This window comes from Nilaparvata lugens, chromosome 2 (genome assembly GCF_014356525.2).
Source record: "Nilaparvata lugens isolate BPH chromosome 2, ASM1435652v1, whole genome shotgun sequence".
Lineage (NCBI taxonomy): Eukaryota > Metazoa > Arthropoda > Insecta > Hemiptera > Delphacidae > Nilaparvata > Nilaparvata lugens.
The window spans coordinates 10,814,668-10,830,636 of record NC_052505.1 but is presented as its reverse complement, the minus strand read 5'-3'; the positions used below and the strand labels follow the sequence as shown (position 1 = coordinate 10,830,636).

Sequence of the window (15,969 nt, the reverse complement as noted above, 5' to 3'; positions counted from 1 at the left end):
CTAAATCCAGTAATCATAATTATGGGTTCGCATGAAAAGATTGAAATTTCGCACAGTTTGGCAACATGGATATTATCTTCAAGTCTCAACTTATTTTATACAAACTATAGTGAGGTCCACGTTACAATGACATCAGTGTTTGATTTTCAATTGTATTGTTATCCTATCGTTCAACAACATGGTGAGCGCTATCTCTCACTCTCTTTGCTCTGTTGCCAGATTGTTTTTTAACAATGTAGAAATAAAATAAATTAACAAAATATTTAATCTTGATTATGAAAATTCATTATGAAATCATTTGAAAAATATAGTTTCTTGCTTGATAAAATATGTAATTGATTATTTTAAACGAGAATGAACAGTAATCAATATTACATCAATAAACCTGCTATCAGCTACGGTACCGTCTATAGAAGGCATTGACAAGACAGAGGATCGGCAACGTTGTTTTCCTATCTTTCTCCGTTGCCATTATAACGTAGACCTCACTATGCAGAGTGTTTCAGAAGTAGTGTCGAGCATTCTAGGGTATTGTTCCTGGATGATAGGAGACTAGAAAAGTCGTATTTGAAGTGTCGAAAACTCAGCGGTTATCCCTATAGCTGCCATTTTGTTTTTTTTCACTTAGCAACTTTTACCTCAAGAACGAAATGTTTTATTGACGCGAAATTCAAATAGGGACATACTTGTCAAATTTCATGAAAATCTATTACCGCGTTTCGCCGTAAATGCGGAGCATATAAATATAAACATAAAGAGAAATGCAAAACCGTTGACTTGAATCTTTACCTCACTTCGCTCAGTCAATAAAACATCAGTATTATAATGATGAATTTGTTTATTTGATGACATTCCAGTCCAACTCCCATTTGCACAACGGTCGGTTAACTTTTAATCACGATTAAACTAATCGGCATTAACATGTTTCAATTCCGATTATACTCTGTACAAAATTACCTTGGACTTGGGAGGGACATGCGCAGCAGAGAAGGCAATCAGTTGTAGGGATACAATGGCTACTAAGTTGCCATTCTGAACCAGCCAGCATTCTCTAATTTCTAGTGAGTATTCAAGTGTTCATGTTAAACTTACGAAGTTTCCTCTCTGAAAGCATTCATTTGACTGACTCTAATCGACAAATTGGCAACTGCGCTTCTACCTATGACTCTATCCATCACTGTAATTGGCTGATCTCACTCCATTTTTCTGCTCTGCATATTTTGCCAAGTCAAAAGCCATTTTGTATGGAGTATTTTAACAGTGAAAATATAAATATAAAGTCCCACGACTTTCAATATTGGACTAAGCTATTCCCACTCAGCCCGGCCGAGTGAGTATGGATAATACCATTAGAATCGATTATGGGAATTTATTGTAAAACGATATAGGTATGGTTTATGGAAATATCGAGGAGTTAAGCTAGAAGAGTTCTACGAAATCTCAAAATTTGTTCACTGTCACTGTTGTGTGCAAATCCAGCGGCTTTATTCGATCTGTGGCCTATCGCATCTTAAAATACAAACTAACAATTTAGAGCCCAGTCAACGAGGTGTTATAGAGGGAAAAGTTTGGAACACAATTTTTGACCCCGCAGTTCTGTTTAGGGTAGAGAGGAGGTATAAACATATCAAAAGTACCCACCCCTACCCCCTGTGCTAAGGGGGTGGGGGTGATTCAAAGGTATTATTTTTTGGTTTCTCGCATATAACTAGAAAATTATGCATTTTACAGACACGACTATTCCATAAGAAATTAAAGCTTACATAATTTCCTACAATATTGATCACTTTTTTCTATATCTCTTTCACTTTTCGAGATATCCACTCTAAAAGATGTGACATTTTTGAAAAAAGTACATTCTCCTTCAATTTTTTGATATTTTTGCTGTTATAACTTTTTGAATATCGATGGGAAAAATCCATGCTCATCATGAGCTTATGGAGCATCAGATTCTCTTTAATTTGATGTATAATTTCACAAGTTTACACACATCCCCACGACTGTTGCAGCAGCTTCAGTGTTGAGTGTGAGATTTTATAGAAAACGTTGTTCGATCAATATTGTAGGAAAGTATGTAAGCTTTAATTTCTTATAGAATAGTCATGTCTGTAAAATGCATAATTATTTTCGAGTTATATGCGAGAAACCAAAAAATGGTACCTTTGAACCACCTTCACTCCCTTAGCACAGGAGGTAGGGGTGGGGACTTTTGATATGTTTACCTCCTCACTACTCTAAACAGAACTGCGGGGTCAAAAATTGTCTTTCAAACTTTTCCCTCTATAACACTTCGTTGACTGAGCTATATATTGTTAGTTTGTATTTTAAGATGCGATAGGCCACAGATTGAATAAAGCCGCTGGATTTGCAGCGTTAAGGTTGATGGGGAACTCCCCGGAAATTGGCAACAGTGCACAAGACACTAACCTAAAACACAGAATATATACAGAAAGGTAACTTCCTATCTGACCAATGCATTTTTCATGGCACCAAGACCGTATCATCTTTAACCACTTTGAGCGTTTGAGCATTTACAATATTATATGAGGATCAATAAATATATATTAAGCAATGTTAGCATAACCCTGAAGGGAATGTTTATTAATGTTTTCAAGGTGAAAGAGTGGATAAAGAGAATGTGTCTCTGCTTTTAAATGTGGATGTAAGTGCTTGTATCTGGAAAATTTTGATTATTTCAGATAATAAACGAAAACAGAATAGTTAAACCTCCAAAAAATCAGTACCATTATATATTTTATTGGTGCATAAATGTTTCTATTCATGAGAGCCATTTTAGAATGAGGACACGATAGCTATGACATTTGAAATTTGTTCTCATGAGTTGCATCATGTTTGTTATACATGATAAAATATCAAAGGGTACTGGATAATATCCGCCATTACAACTCATTAATTTGGATTTGAGTGGCAGAAAGCACACATGAGAAATACCTACTAAAAATAGTTTTTTGTCTAGGTTGATAGGAAGTTGAGGATGGATTGTCAGACTATAGTGAGGTCCACGTTATAATTGCAGTAGATAAAGATAGGAAAACAGCGTTGTCGTTTGTTCACCTTGATGAATTATATTCACATTGCTAAAAACGGATTTTGCAACGTTGTGGAGCTAGAAAACGATAGTGGTATGTGTTTTGTCGAATGATAGACAAGGATAGCAACACAAAAGTTAATAAAATACTGCCATTCTATGAGGTCCACGTGGGCCTCACTATAGGCAAACCACTGATGTCACAAAAAATTATTATCTACAGACCTTAGCCAGATAGTTGTGTTTGTAGCAGTAATCATTCAACTAATATCAACATTCAGTCTCGAAGAGATTTTAAGCTGCATCAATCAGAAATCCAACAAAAAAACTCACACTTCAAGTACACTCTTCGACAAACTCGCAAATGGTTGCTCTCTTACGAGAAATTGTCACTTCAAAAAAAGTGTTGCAGCTGCAGGCTCAGAAACGGTCTCTGTCTAATGTTTAAAGGAGGCCTACGTATTGATAACACAAAATTGAGTAGAGAAACGTTCATACATGCTTCAATCTCAACTACTTCCCCATTTAATGACTATTTTATATTGAGAAAAATCATCATCTTATTTCCGGGGAATTTTCGGGGATTTCAGTTCCGGGTTTTTGAGACTGATTCCGGGGAAAATTTTGGTTATTTTTTTCCATTGCCATTGGCAACACTGTACAACAACTAGCCTACTACTACTATACTAGTTTGAGATGGCAATGCAAAGGCTTAATGCTGTTATTTTGATTTTCAATTTTTTACTTTCATTTTTTATTTAAATTAATTAATTACTACTATAATTATCTTGTCCTCATAGTTTCTTATATTTCCATTAAGATTTTCTAGGGCAGTTGCAGAAATTATTGAGTTTTAAAACATGTGCGTTCTTGAAAAGTTCTTTCAATTGCAGGTTAGTTTGAGTGTTTTTTTGTAAATTTTTTGTTCTTTAGCAGCTATCCACAAATAGGCAAGATATTGCTCTATCTATTAATAATATTTTAAGAAACGGGTGTAAGTGCACGTCCAGTGCCAACATACCTATTATCAAATTTTTGGTTGGGATCGATTTAGTATGTTATTTTGAGCACAAAATCACAAAAATTAAACGGCGCTCACTATTGTTTTTTAAATAAACTAAGTTCAAAGTAGCACAATTTTACATGCATTTAACCTATGAGTAGCAGCCATTTTGATTATTGAAATCATCAAATTATGATATTCCTAATCGAGTTTTCCTAACCCAAAGCTTTTCCTAACCTAAGCTTTCCTAACATAAAGCTTTTCCTAACCTTAGCTACTTATGGTTGCTACTTATAAGTTGAATGCATGTAAAGTTCTGCTACTTTGAACTTAGTTTATTTCAAAAGCAATAGTGAGCGCCGTTTAATTTTTGTGATTTTGTGCTCAAAATAACATACTAAATAGATCCCAACCCAAAATTTGATGACAGGTATGTTGGCACTGGACGTGCACTTTAGCCAAGAACCGCCAGCCTCAATTGGGTAGTTGACACTGGTTTTGGAAGGAAATAATAGATAAAATGAATAGTGCAAATGGTGACACTGTAGGCCTATGCATAATCAGTACCGTACACGACAATTGTTGCAAAATTTGTTGAATGATTTGTTATAATTATGATGAAAAATATAATTATGGTAACTTACTGAAACTAGCACCAAAATTATCTGGGATGAGAATAGAAGTCAAGGCCCACAATACAGTAAGTCTATCGAATTGCAAGTAAAGATGGAGCCACTTCAGCTGATGCTAATGAGATGAGGTCATTCATTTTATCAACTTAGTGTTTAAGTTTTGCATTATTGACATTTTAGATCAAGATAATTTATCTATCATTCATTAGATTGATAATGAAGATGATGTGACAAAGTGAGTAGAATCTACTTGAACTTCTAATTCTGATAGGCTCCATGATGACAAAAATTTGTATATTTTGCTAAGTAGAGGTCAAATTTATATTTCTAGCTGTAAGGCTTTTTCTCTTACTTACTGGAGCTCTCTCAATAAACTCAACGTTTTAGAAAACCTTTTTTTTTAGTAAAATCACTAGTTGATATTTATTGAAGTTTTGTTGGCACTTGTTTGCAATGTATGTTGTATGAATGTTTCAGAAAACGTGACAGCCCTGCAACCCGTAAAAGAAGGAAAGGGGCCTTTTATATTTGCTGTACGGCAAGCTACAAAGACCAGAAAGGTTTAACATTCCATGCGCTTTCCAAGCTGTGGCTTAATCAAGCCCGGTGCGATTGATAATGCTGACAATATAGTTTGCTAGCATCTCAGGTTTACAAGGACCACGATCAAATTGCCGTGAGAGTTTCAGCTTCTTTATGGGATTTTATTTTTTAGAGGTAAGTTATATAACTGATGAACTCACAGGTATTACGAGGGGAGGCTGATGAGTAATGAGCACATGCTTGTAGAGCACAAACCAAATAAACTTCAGAAGCCTGCCTTGTGGCATATTCTCCTCTACACGGCTGCGCAGTTTGAAGGCGTTGCAATCATCCAGTTTGATTTGGTTAGTGAAAGTATGGCATCGTGTTCTGGTGTTATGGCAACGCCAATAAAACAGCGCACTGTTATCGAATTTTCAACTGTTAGAAAATTAATCCTAGTAAGATTCATCGTTGTTTAAAGGCTGTTTAATTTTTTATTCTTCTTAATGATCTACGAGTCGTCTCCTTTGTTACAGTAGCGCTTCAAAAGTTGTTCACGGTATTCCAATCGATGCTGTTTATTCTCATCTGTCAGACGGCGTGGTAATTATCTTGCACAGATTTTATGGTATCACAATAATGAAGAATAAGCCGACACATATTCCAACTTGTTTTACGATACTCTGATGAGTGATTCGCCTCTCATTTTGAATCAAGTCTTCGATTATTTTATTTATGAATTTTGTATGTGACCTGGCTTATGTACTGATGTACTCTGGCTCAAATAAAAATCATAGTGTCAGTAGCAGTGACTGGACGTCCGCTGCGTGTCTCGCCAACAATTGAGGCTTTTCCAGGTTAGCAATCTTGAAATTTTATGATCCATTGATTCACAGTAGACCTATCAACAGTATCATCACAATAAACAGCCTTTAAACGGCGATGAATCTCAGTAGGATTCACTTTCTCAGTAGTTGAAAAAATGATTACAGCGCATTTGCCATACTTTTACTGGGTTTTCGTTTGTGCGTAAATGCCGTCGTCGACCACGACAGGGAGTGAATCTCAGATTGGGTAGATTTCAATTTGTCTACATAACCTAAAAGATTATGTTCAATTATGTTTTAATGGGGCAGGTTGAGCTTATACTTTTTATATTTTTAAATGGCAATATGTTGATATTATTATAAATGTTTAATTCTTTGATAATGAAAACAAATACCTTAATACCTTAATACCTTCAGCTTCATCCATTACCCACAATTGTGGGATCGATGGCGTCAAAAAATCAAAACACGTACAAACACATGAAAAAAAAAAACTGTAACAGTTCAGATGGCAGTGATCCAGTGCTCATGCTCTCAATAAAAATTCAAATTATCACTCATAAATTCGTTCACACTGTAGTATGCCTTTGCACACAGTAGCTTCCGGACGGTTCTCCTGAAGGCGGCCTCATCCAAAATAAAGAAAAGTTATTTGATCAGCTGTTTTAGCACACTCGAAATTTGGACAAAAATTATGTACTGACTTCCACTAATTATTTACATTTTCCAACAAAAATTAGAATTATTCTATCAACTTTTTCAGGTTGATAGTGACAGTTTGATTTCTTGCCACAGGAGATTCATATACTAGCCTCCAGTACATATTTAGAATTTCTAAGCAATCCAATGGATATAATATAGTAGCTACCACAAGTCTGCACTCATCAATGAATAACAAGGATACATTAGAGTAATATGAAAATATTCACAAGTCAGTAACAATTTAAATATTTATATTTTTGTCATAGTCATTCAATTTCAGCTGTTTTACATCCATGGAATCAAGCTGGTAAACAGCTGATTGTAGAACAAATAAACATATGATTCTCATTACAGCATACAATTCTGTAATAAAATCGTATGTTTTCTTTACAGTCGACTAAGTTATTGAAGAACATACAGACAGCCAACGACTTTGGGCCTCCAGATAGTCAAAAGTAAGAACTCGCTAACGCTCGTTTAATAAATAAATTACCTATCTTCATTCATACGCTGTTCTGTGTCAACCGAGCACTACATAGATTATGTAACATAATTACCTATATCATTAAATACTCTTTATCTGTGTATAGATTTGAATTTATGAAATTAAGTAACATATATATAGAAGATACAGTATACTTGATATAGTCAGTCATTGATGTTCTGCATCAATGTTTGGATTATAATTTTCGATTTTTATTCCCGATTATTGCTATAATGAAGCCAAAATTCCCCACGCAAGGAACTACTACTTCTCAGCAAGAAAGTCTCACCTTGCTGTCTGCAATAGCTGACCCTTGTCACTGCAACTGCAAATGTCGAACACAACTGTATGGCATATTTAATACGTTATTGTGTGCTGTGCATTAGTTGTGAGTTATAAATGCAAGTAATATAAATCTTGAAAGAATAAGACTTTGATATTGTCAATACCACTTTTATTTATTCGAAAATTAATTCATAATTCAGTACCAGGTTTCATGGTAAAACCTATGACATCTTCAGCTGAACTAATAAGTTTGTATCTCATACCATACAATCAAATTATTAATATAAATCTTTCATTCTCAGCTTATCAGCTTTCATTCCCCCTCGCCTACGTTTTAATGACGAGTAGAACGCAAGACGCGTGTGAAGGTGTTTTTTCATACCAGAAAAATCACATGCCGGCCTCAAATCCCACATTTGTATTGACTGATTTTGAGCAGGCAATGCAAAATGCCACATTAATTGTGTGGCCAAATTTTAAATTTGTGGGGTGTTTTTTCACTACACACAGGTAAATATTGTAACTATTTAGCACCATTGACATATCGGGGATGATATTGTACAACTTGTACTAACGTAGTTCTGACGTTAAATTTGAAATTCGAGAAAGTTGTAATTTCACACGATTTGGCAACCTTGTAATTTCTTCGGGTGGAGAGCCAAGTCTCAACTTATTTTACACAGACTATAGTGGGTGCCTTCGAGGCTATTGTGAACCAGTGTGCAAAATTCCAAGTTTTCATGCTCAGTATATTTGGCTGTGGTGTGATTTCAATCTTTTGGGACCTAGCCTTTCATGGATATAGATGTATGAGCATATTGTATTGAATATTCTACACTTTTCACAGGCTGTCTACCGCAAAATGGTGCAACTGAACACGGCTGCAGTAATGCGGCAGAGCATGGAGGCCTCCAAGGCAGGACACATGCTCATGAGCCTGGCACTATTACCCAGTGCAAAAATTCAAACTGGACTAGATGTTATAAAAGTGTACATCGGAGCACATAATCTCGAGGAGGAATTCCGAGTTATTCTTGAGTAAGTCCTAATGGCAAACGTTCATAATACTCAAATAAAATAATTATAGTCTTCGTACAAAGTAGTTTGTTTTTCATTTTTGGCTGCTACAATCTATTAACAACCTGCACGATTTTCCAGCAAACTTTATTCAGAATTTTTTCTGTATTGTGGTAGCAAACATTGATCAATTACAATATTTCTCGTTTATGATTATAATGTCATGAATTTATGTAGGCCTATAATGGTACTGTTATTCTAGTATTCTAAATTTATTTTTTACACATTTTCTGTATAAATAAATAAAATGTTCTTAAGATGTGTTAGATATTGTGAGAAATTATGGAATCGTATTGGCCTTGTCAGGCCTGGAAATTAGAATTCATTGGAAAAAGGAATCAACTTGTTTACACGTTCTCTAGGAGATAAATAAAGTGATCATTCACTCACTCATCCATAAAACTTTCTCAAAACCAAGGTGATCAAGAACATTAAGAATTTGGTAAACAAATTCAGTTATAGCCCCAAACGCATGCTAAAAATAAAGGGTTTAAATTGATCCACAATACACTCATAATTTACGTTTTTAAGTTTTTTTCATACTTTGTAGCAATTTTTTTTTTCAAGAACTACTGCTATTGCGTAAGCTTTCTCAAAATCATAAAACTAATTACTTTCTTGACAGCATTATTAGGATAAACAGAAATTTAATGCATACTATTGATTCATTTTTTAGATACATGGAGAATTTTTGGATTGGCTTTATTGGAGTGAATGGGATGAGTGTGGCTGATAAGCCGCACCGCACAAACAATGCCCTGGAGGGGTTCTACTCCAGATTGTTGGAGTTGGCGGGGGCCCATCCAGGGGTCTGGAAGTTCCATGGTAAATATTATTGACCGAACGTAGTGAGGTCTATGTTTCAACTCGATTTGCTTTTGTCTGTCTGTATGTAATGAGATTTGGCAGGAATATTCCTTTTTCAACTGCTCGTCGATGTATACACAAGGTTTTTTGAAATTTTGCATTTTAAGGATAATATGAAAGGAAAAGGAATTCCTCTATACTCTGATATCACTATATATATATCATCTACTCTGAAGATAGGATTACTCAGACTATAGATAATATTTATAATCAATCAGCTGACAAGTGGAATACACAGATGGCTGGAGTGACACAAGAGACATGCACCGTTTTACGGCGCATGTGCTTTGTATTCAATCGTACTTCATAGCCGCTCTTTCATGAGCTGTCTCATGGTCTCATATATACAGTGCGATTTCGAGCGTGTATAGGGCATTCCTATTGCTTTCTCTCTTGAATAAATGAGTCTTTTTCAATTTGAATAGGCTAATAATAATTATTGTACCTGATAAATGGGAAAAAGGACTGATAGTGAAGATTCAAAAGAAAGGTGACACCTCCAACTGTGACAACTGGAGAGGAATCACATTATTATCAGTGCCTGGAAAAGTCCTGTCAAGGATAATTTTAAATCAAATCAAGGACTCCATAGAAAGAAAACTGCGGAAAGAGCAAGCAGGATTCCGAAAACACCGCAGCTGTGTTGATTTAATAAACACCTTGAGAATCATCTTGGAGCAAAGTAATGAGTGGTGTGTGTGTGTCACACTATACTTGGCCTTTATTGACTTCGAAAAGGCATTTGATTCAGTCAATAGGTGTGTGCTGTGGAAAACTTTAAGAAAGTATGGAATCCCAGTTAAAATAATTAGAATACTGGAGAAAATGTATGAGGGCTATGAATGCCAGGTACTGCATGAAGGGAAGATTACACAGCCATTCTTGATAAAATCAGGTGTTCGTCAAGGTTGCGTGCTGTCACCAACATTGTTCCTGCTGGTATTGGATCGGGCCATGAGGAATGTACAGGCAGGGCGAAGGAGAGGGCTGCAGTGGGATTTAAGACAGAGACATGGAAGAAAAACTGCTTAGGCTAGAAAAAGAAGATGCAGTTTGTCTAGTTGTTTTAAATGATCGAGAAAAGTTTCAATTTCCTATGTTTAACCATTATTTAGAAAAAATGATAAGTTAAAAAAGCAAAATGGCCGCTGTGTAACTGAAGACTTCCGGACAATTTACATATGTTTTTATCCAGGAACAATGCCCTAGACCCTAGAGTATTGGTAGGGAGTTCGTTGACACCCTGTATATTAAAGTTGTCCTGGCACTTGTCAACTTTGAAATATACATGTTGAATGTATGTTTCAGAAAACGTGACAGCCCTGCAACCCTTGAAAGAAGGAAGGGGGCCTTTCAAATTGCAAGGTTGCAAGGACCACGAACAAATGGCCGTGCGAGTTTCAGCTTCATCATGGAACTATTTTTTCCAGAGGTAAGTTATTTAATTTATTAACTCACAAATATTATTAGATCATAAATATTATTATTATTATAATTCTCACAGACACCCATGACTGCAGGTAACAACTATGGAATTACTAGACCATTACACTATTACTCGAACTCTGCCTTCAATAGTTTAGGATGAAAATTTGATGAAACGAAAAATTTAGGATAAGAATAGCATATTGATGGATGGATTTAAGGATACAAAGGTTCAAAAAACCTCACACGTGAACCGAAGCTTATTGTGTGTTGCGCATAGGACCTCTACTTTAAAGCATTGGTCAAACTCTTTGTTGTGCTCAGAGCCATGGGTAGGGATGGGTAGGAAAGTATTATTTTTAAAGGATTCTCTGTGATTATTGATTTGGAGGTTCAGGGCAGTGGTGGTTTCACCTATGTAGAAGGCTGGACAGAAGTTGCAGGAAAGGAGGTAGATGCAATTACTGGATTGATGAGTTTGATGGGTGTAGTTGTTGATAGACGAATGCTGGGGATGAATTATTGAAGAGAAAAAGTAACGAATGTAGAGATGTTTTAACGAGTTGAAGAAAGAGGTTGTCTACTGGAAAAAATAGAAAGGAGAAAGGCACAACTAGTTGGTCATGTTCTTCGACATGACTGAGATCAACATAGATTATTCAGTACGTACTCCGAACTATTCTAGAAATGAATTGTTTTCATAACAGAAGCGTGCGAACGTGTAGAAAGATCCGACTATATTTGCTACTCACCGCGCAGGTAGAGATCCCAGAGCTCGTAGAAATGAACTTTATACGCGCTAAGGTCATGATCACAAAGGCCCGGTCACTTTGTGTAAATTGAAATAATTATGTCTAAAATATAATATAATTCATAAAAACACTTCACTCATATGGGCTACTTTTGTGCAAATTAATAAAAACAATACAAAAACTTGTAGTACCCTTTATTATTAAAAACGTTAAAATAGTTTAACTTTATAAAAAACTATTTTAAAGTTGGCTACTCTTGTACAAATGAATAAAAACAATACAAAAACTTTTAGTACCCTTTATTATTAAAAACGTTAAAATATGTTAACTTTATAAAAAACTATTTTAACGTTTTTAATAATAAAGGGTACTACAAGTTTTTGTATTGTTTTTATTAATTTATAATATATCTCGTATACACATAGTTTATGGCACATGTGTATTCTTCAAGAAAACTGTTAGTTTCAACAGGAAAATGAAAAGGTCCAATATTTTAGCACATAACGAAAGGAATGTCATAGTACGAATGAACCTTCTTCAATGGATAGTAAGAAAGATAATTGATTTTCCGTGATTATTTGTATTTCACAACTTTGAGGGTGTTTGGTGTGGGGGAGGTGGGGTCCAGAAGGATTTCTTGGGAACTTAGAATAAGGTTTGAAGGTTTAGTTCCAATCATCTAGTTGTATATTTTTGAAAAACCTGCATCTTCAATTAATTTTCTAATCGTAGGACTCCAATTGAAATAAGAAATTCTTTGAATTTCTAAGAAATGGAGCGAACAATGCAACGAATACATTAATCCCGGCAGCATTAAGAATTTTCAAGAACTCGAAACTCTTTGGAAAAAGAGATGAAGAATCTTTGATTAGGTACTGTAGTTTCTCCTCTAAAGCTCTCAAGACTAGTGATGAGTGGCATCTAGATAGAGCATTCAAGTGCAGAACAAAATAACAAAATTCGGACAACTGTTCATAGTAATGGCTTCTGATCTAGGAAGAGATTAAGTAACTATGTAATAATTTTACTTCATCAGGATATAACATAACTCAATTTGTTGATTTTTGTATATGCTTTTCTTCAATTTTCGTGTTAAGTTTTGTCTTGCAACAAGTAGCTTATTTGCCAGCAGGGTCAAAAAATGGCTCTTGGATACCCCTCTTTATAAAATTAGTGAGTTTTTTGAAATGATTGGCTGTGAGGGTTACATTGTCGAACATAGTGGGGAACAACCTTTCGGATAACTTTTGGGATCTAATTATTGTATGGGATGTACTGTACTTATTTGTTGATGCTGTATTATAGCTAATACTTTATTACTTGGGAACATACATTAAATTAGACATAATATTATGATATTATATTGGTAATAGAAGTGGACATATTATATGATTAATAGACATTAGACATAGTTAAAAAATGTCATTACAAAAAGACAATTAGACACTGGAATTTTTTAGAAAAAATTTTATTCTAACCACTTCTGAGGTTTCACTTTTTGTGTAGTTGAGAAGTTGATATTGTGGTAATTATTCATATTGAATGAAAAAGACTAGGAAATTGTCAAAAAAACCACTGAAATCAGTGGTTTTTTGACAATTTCTTAGTCTTTTTCATTCAATACTTCTGAGGTCTTCAGAAGCATTACCTCCGTCACAATATACATGAAATGTCACACATACAATACAATAATTGAAAAGATACTATTCTAAGAGAACTACAATATCATGATAAGATACTAATGTCATATTGTGATATGATATCATGATACTATTCTATAGCTGCGTACACATATACGCGCTTCCAACCCGCACCGAGCACGCTCCGCCCTCGTACCGCCCTCGTTCCTCCATCGAACCACAGTCGCTCCTCCCACGCACCCATCATGAACTTTACGGAAGATGTTAGATCTTCACGTGTTCCCCGGTCGAACCACTGTTGCTATATATTAATATCATGTCCAAACAAAGAAAGAGATTAAAAAAATATATTCAAATATAAGATATTCTGGTCTGGAAATAGAATGCAGTGAGTCACACAAATAAAAACAAACAAACAAAAATGAAAAGTAGCAGTAGTTGATACAGTATGTACTTAATAGGTACTATTGTACTATTGTATAGTATGTACTTATTTAGGTACCTCAACATAATATTAATAATTTTACAAAGTCATAGCCAGTTCATAGAACTCCTGAAAGTTTAAAACTGTGACATAGTATTCTGTACATTGTATTTTATTTATAATGAATGTTGTATGTGACCTGGCTTATGTACTGGTGTACTTTGGCTCAAATAAAAATCATTGAACAAAATTATTCGTAGCCATCAATTTGAGAAAACTACCTTTTTGATAAAATAAAGCTGCATGCTACAAGCTAATGCCCTACCTCAATTATTGATTATATAATTATCAGAAGTGCAAAATTTACATAATGTTGTATCGACTATTTATTATTATTTTTTAAATATATTGAAACGGGAAATCAGTTTAATTATATAAATTATCAGAACTGCAATATTTACATAATGTTTTATCGACTATTTATTATTATTTCTTAAATATATTGAAACGGGAAATTCAGTTCATTGGATGCGGCAAAGTTTGTATCGGCAACAGATAACCTACTATGAGATGCGTAGCATGAAATAATTGCTAGAATTTTCCTTTTTTCTTGGTACTTTGAAGCTTCAAGAAACTTCAAGGGAAGAAACTTGATTACTATTAATTATTGTATTTACTTTTCATTTTCAGTAGTGTTTAAGTGTTCATTCATGTATTATACTCTTATGAGACATGTGTAGGCTATGCATCACAAGCAAGAACAATAGATTTTTGAGCTCAGAAGACCCGTTAGTCATTGGATCACTAAGGCCCGGTTGCACAACAGCCGGTTAAATCGTAACCGTGATTAAACTCACGAGAACCAATCAGAGAAGGCGTTTTTGAAAAGACGGCTTCTCTGATTGGTTCTCGTAGAATTAATCACGGTTAAAATTTAACCGGCTGTTGTGCAACCGGCACATAGTATAATATTTTATTCATTTGAAATGTTATAGGACTATTAATTTGGTGGCCGGCAGAACATCGAACCGACTTCTCTATTAATAATCATACTGACTGTATAATAATGTAGAATTTTATTATATAACGTGTGTATTTAGTAAGCCAGATTCCTTACTTGAAATTGACAAATTCAAGCTGATCTTATACATTAGACTACTTATTCTTTATTGCCATATATTCTGAACATAAACCAGATATCAACTTCTCAATGCATTCATTTATAATAGTCAAAGAATCACTAGTTAATAGGCTATGTTAACTGCATTCATTTGTTCCCATAGTATTATGATTACATAATAAATTTTGATTTGGTTCATGAATCAAGTAAGCGAAATGAACATATCTAAAAATGATTTTAAAGAAAACGAGATTGTTTAAATTGAATAAAAATATGTGAAAGGATATTCTAAGATTTTTTGGCCTTGGTCTGTAGTTATTAGGTGATTATGAAATATTTTCATTCAAATTTTGAATAAAAATTGTTTTTGTTACCAGATGAAGGTGTGTGAGAAGTTGCCGAGCCCTATGCCAACCAACTACAGGTGGGCGGCAATCCAATTGACCCCCAACCAATATATGGGTTCGGCGAAGGTCTACAAACAGAAGCGTTCGGTCTGTGCTCGAGGCATGGAGAGGGAGAATTCCATATTTGCTGACATAGGTTGCCAAGGAAGAATTTCAGATGGCGGTGTGCTTAGTGGAAGTAGTTTAGTTTAGTTTAATAATCCAAAAAAAATAAATAATGCAATAAACAAGCATAAAATTCTCTCATAAGACACTGAATTATTATTGATGGAAATATTAGTTAGTAGTAGTTGAATTCATAGTTGTAGTTTAAACATAGGCTAAGTGTAAATAAAAGTATGTATTCTATATTTGCTACATAGTTATTTATTTATTAGAAGTAGAAACTAGAAGAACTTCTTAAAATGTAAGAATTCAGGGCTACTTTCTTGTATTTATAAAATATAATTATAGTACCCTTTGAAATCAATAAAATAATTGAATAAGTAGGTGGTAACGATGGTGTGATCACCGAAACTAGTAGGTAGTTATAATTTGTATACTCTTTCTATTATTTTATTAATTTCAAAGGGTACTATATTCTATCATAGAGAAACAATAGCATAAGTAGATATCCCATGGTACAGGGCGTTTATGTCGCAACTTTTACTGTTATCTCAAGCCGATAGTTCATGTAATTCTTTCCCGTGAAGCTGTGTGACACTGGTAGTCTCTCATAGTGTGCCGTTCATACACTCTTACCCGGTCAAA

At 34.5% G+C, this 15,969-nt stretch overlaps 1 protein-coding gene across 7 annotated transcripts; it reads left to right on the top strand.

The window, feature by feature from the left end:
* Positions 1–3,695: 3,695 nt before the first annotated feature.
* On the top strand, positions 3,696–15,572 carry LOC111048411. Of its 7 annotated transcripts, XM_039420529.1 has the most exons (7): positions 3,742–3,942; positions 5,162–5,401; positions 6,800–6,946; positions 8,355–8,545; positions 9,261–9,409; positions 10,760–10,883; positions 15,190–15,572. In XM_039420529.1, the coding sequence occupies exons 4-7, from the start codon at positions 8,370–8,372 to the stop codon at positions 15,191–15,193; spliced, it is 453 nt and encodes a 150-aa protein (XP_039276463.1). In that variant the 5' UTR covers positions 3,742–3,942; positions 5,162–5,401; positions 6,800–6,946; positions 8,355–8,369; the 3' UTR covers positions 15,194–15,572. The 7 variants fall into 7 exon arrangements, with proteins under 7 accessions (XP_039276462.1, XP_039276458.1, XP_039276461.1 ...); XM_039420528.1 differs by lacking the exon at positions 6,800–6,946 and having other exon boundaries at positions 3,696–3,942; XM_039420531.1 differs by lacking the exon at positions 6,800–6,946 and having other exon boundaries at positions 3,735–3,942; positions 5,162–5,360.
* Positions 15,573–15,969: the final 397 nt, after the last annotated feature.

Excerpts from the sequence above, each read along its gene's own strand:
- LOC111048411 (XM_039420524.1), top strand. The coding sequence starts at position 5,381 with ATGGGATTTTATTTTTTAGAG. Across the intron at positions 8,546-10,759 it reads GAATTCCGAGTTATTCTTGA|AAAACGTGACAGCCCTGCAA; the intron begins GTAAGTCCTAAT and ends TGTATGTTTCAG. Across the intron at positions 10,884-15,189 it reads TGGAACTATTTTTTCCAGAG|ATGAAGGTGTGTGAGAAGTT; the intron begins GTAAGTTATTTA and ends TTTTGTTACCAG.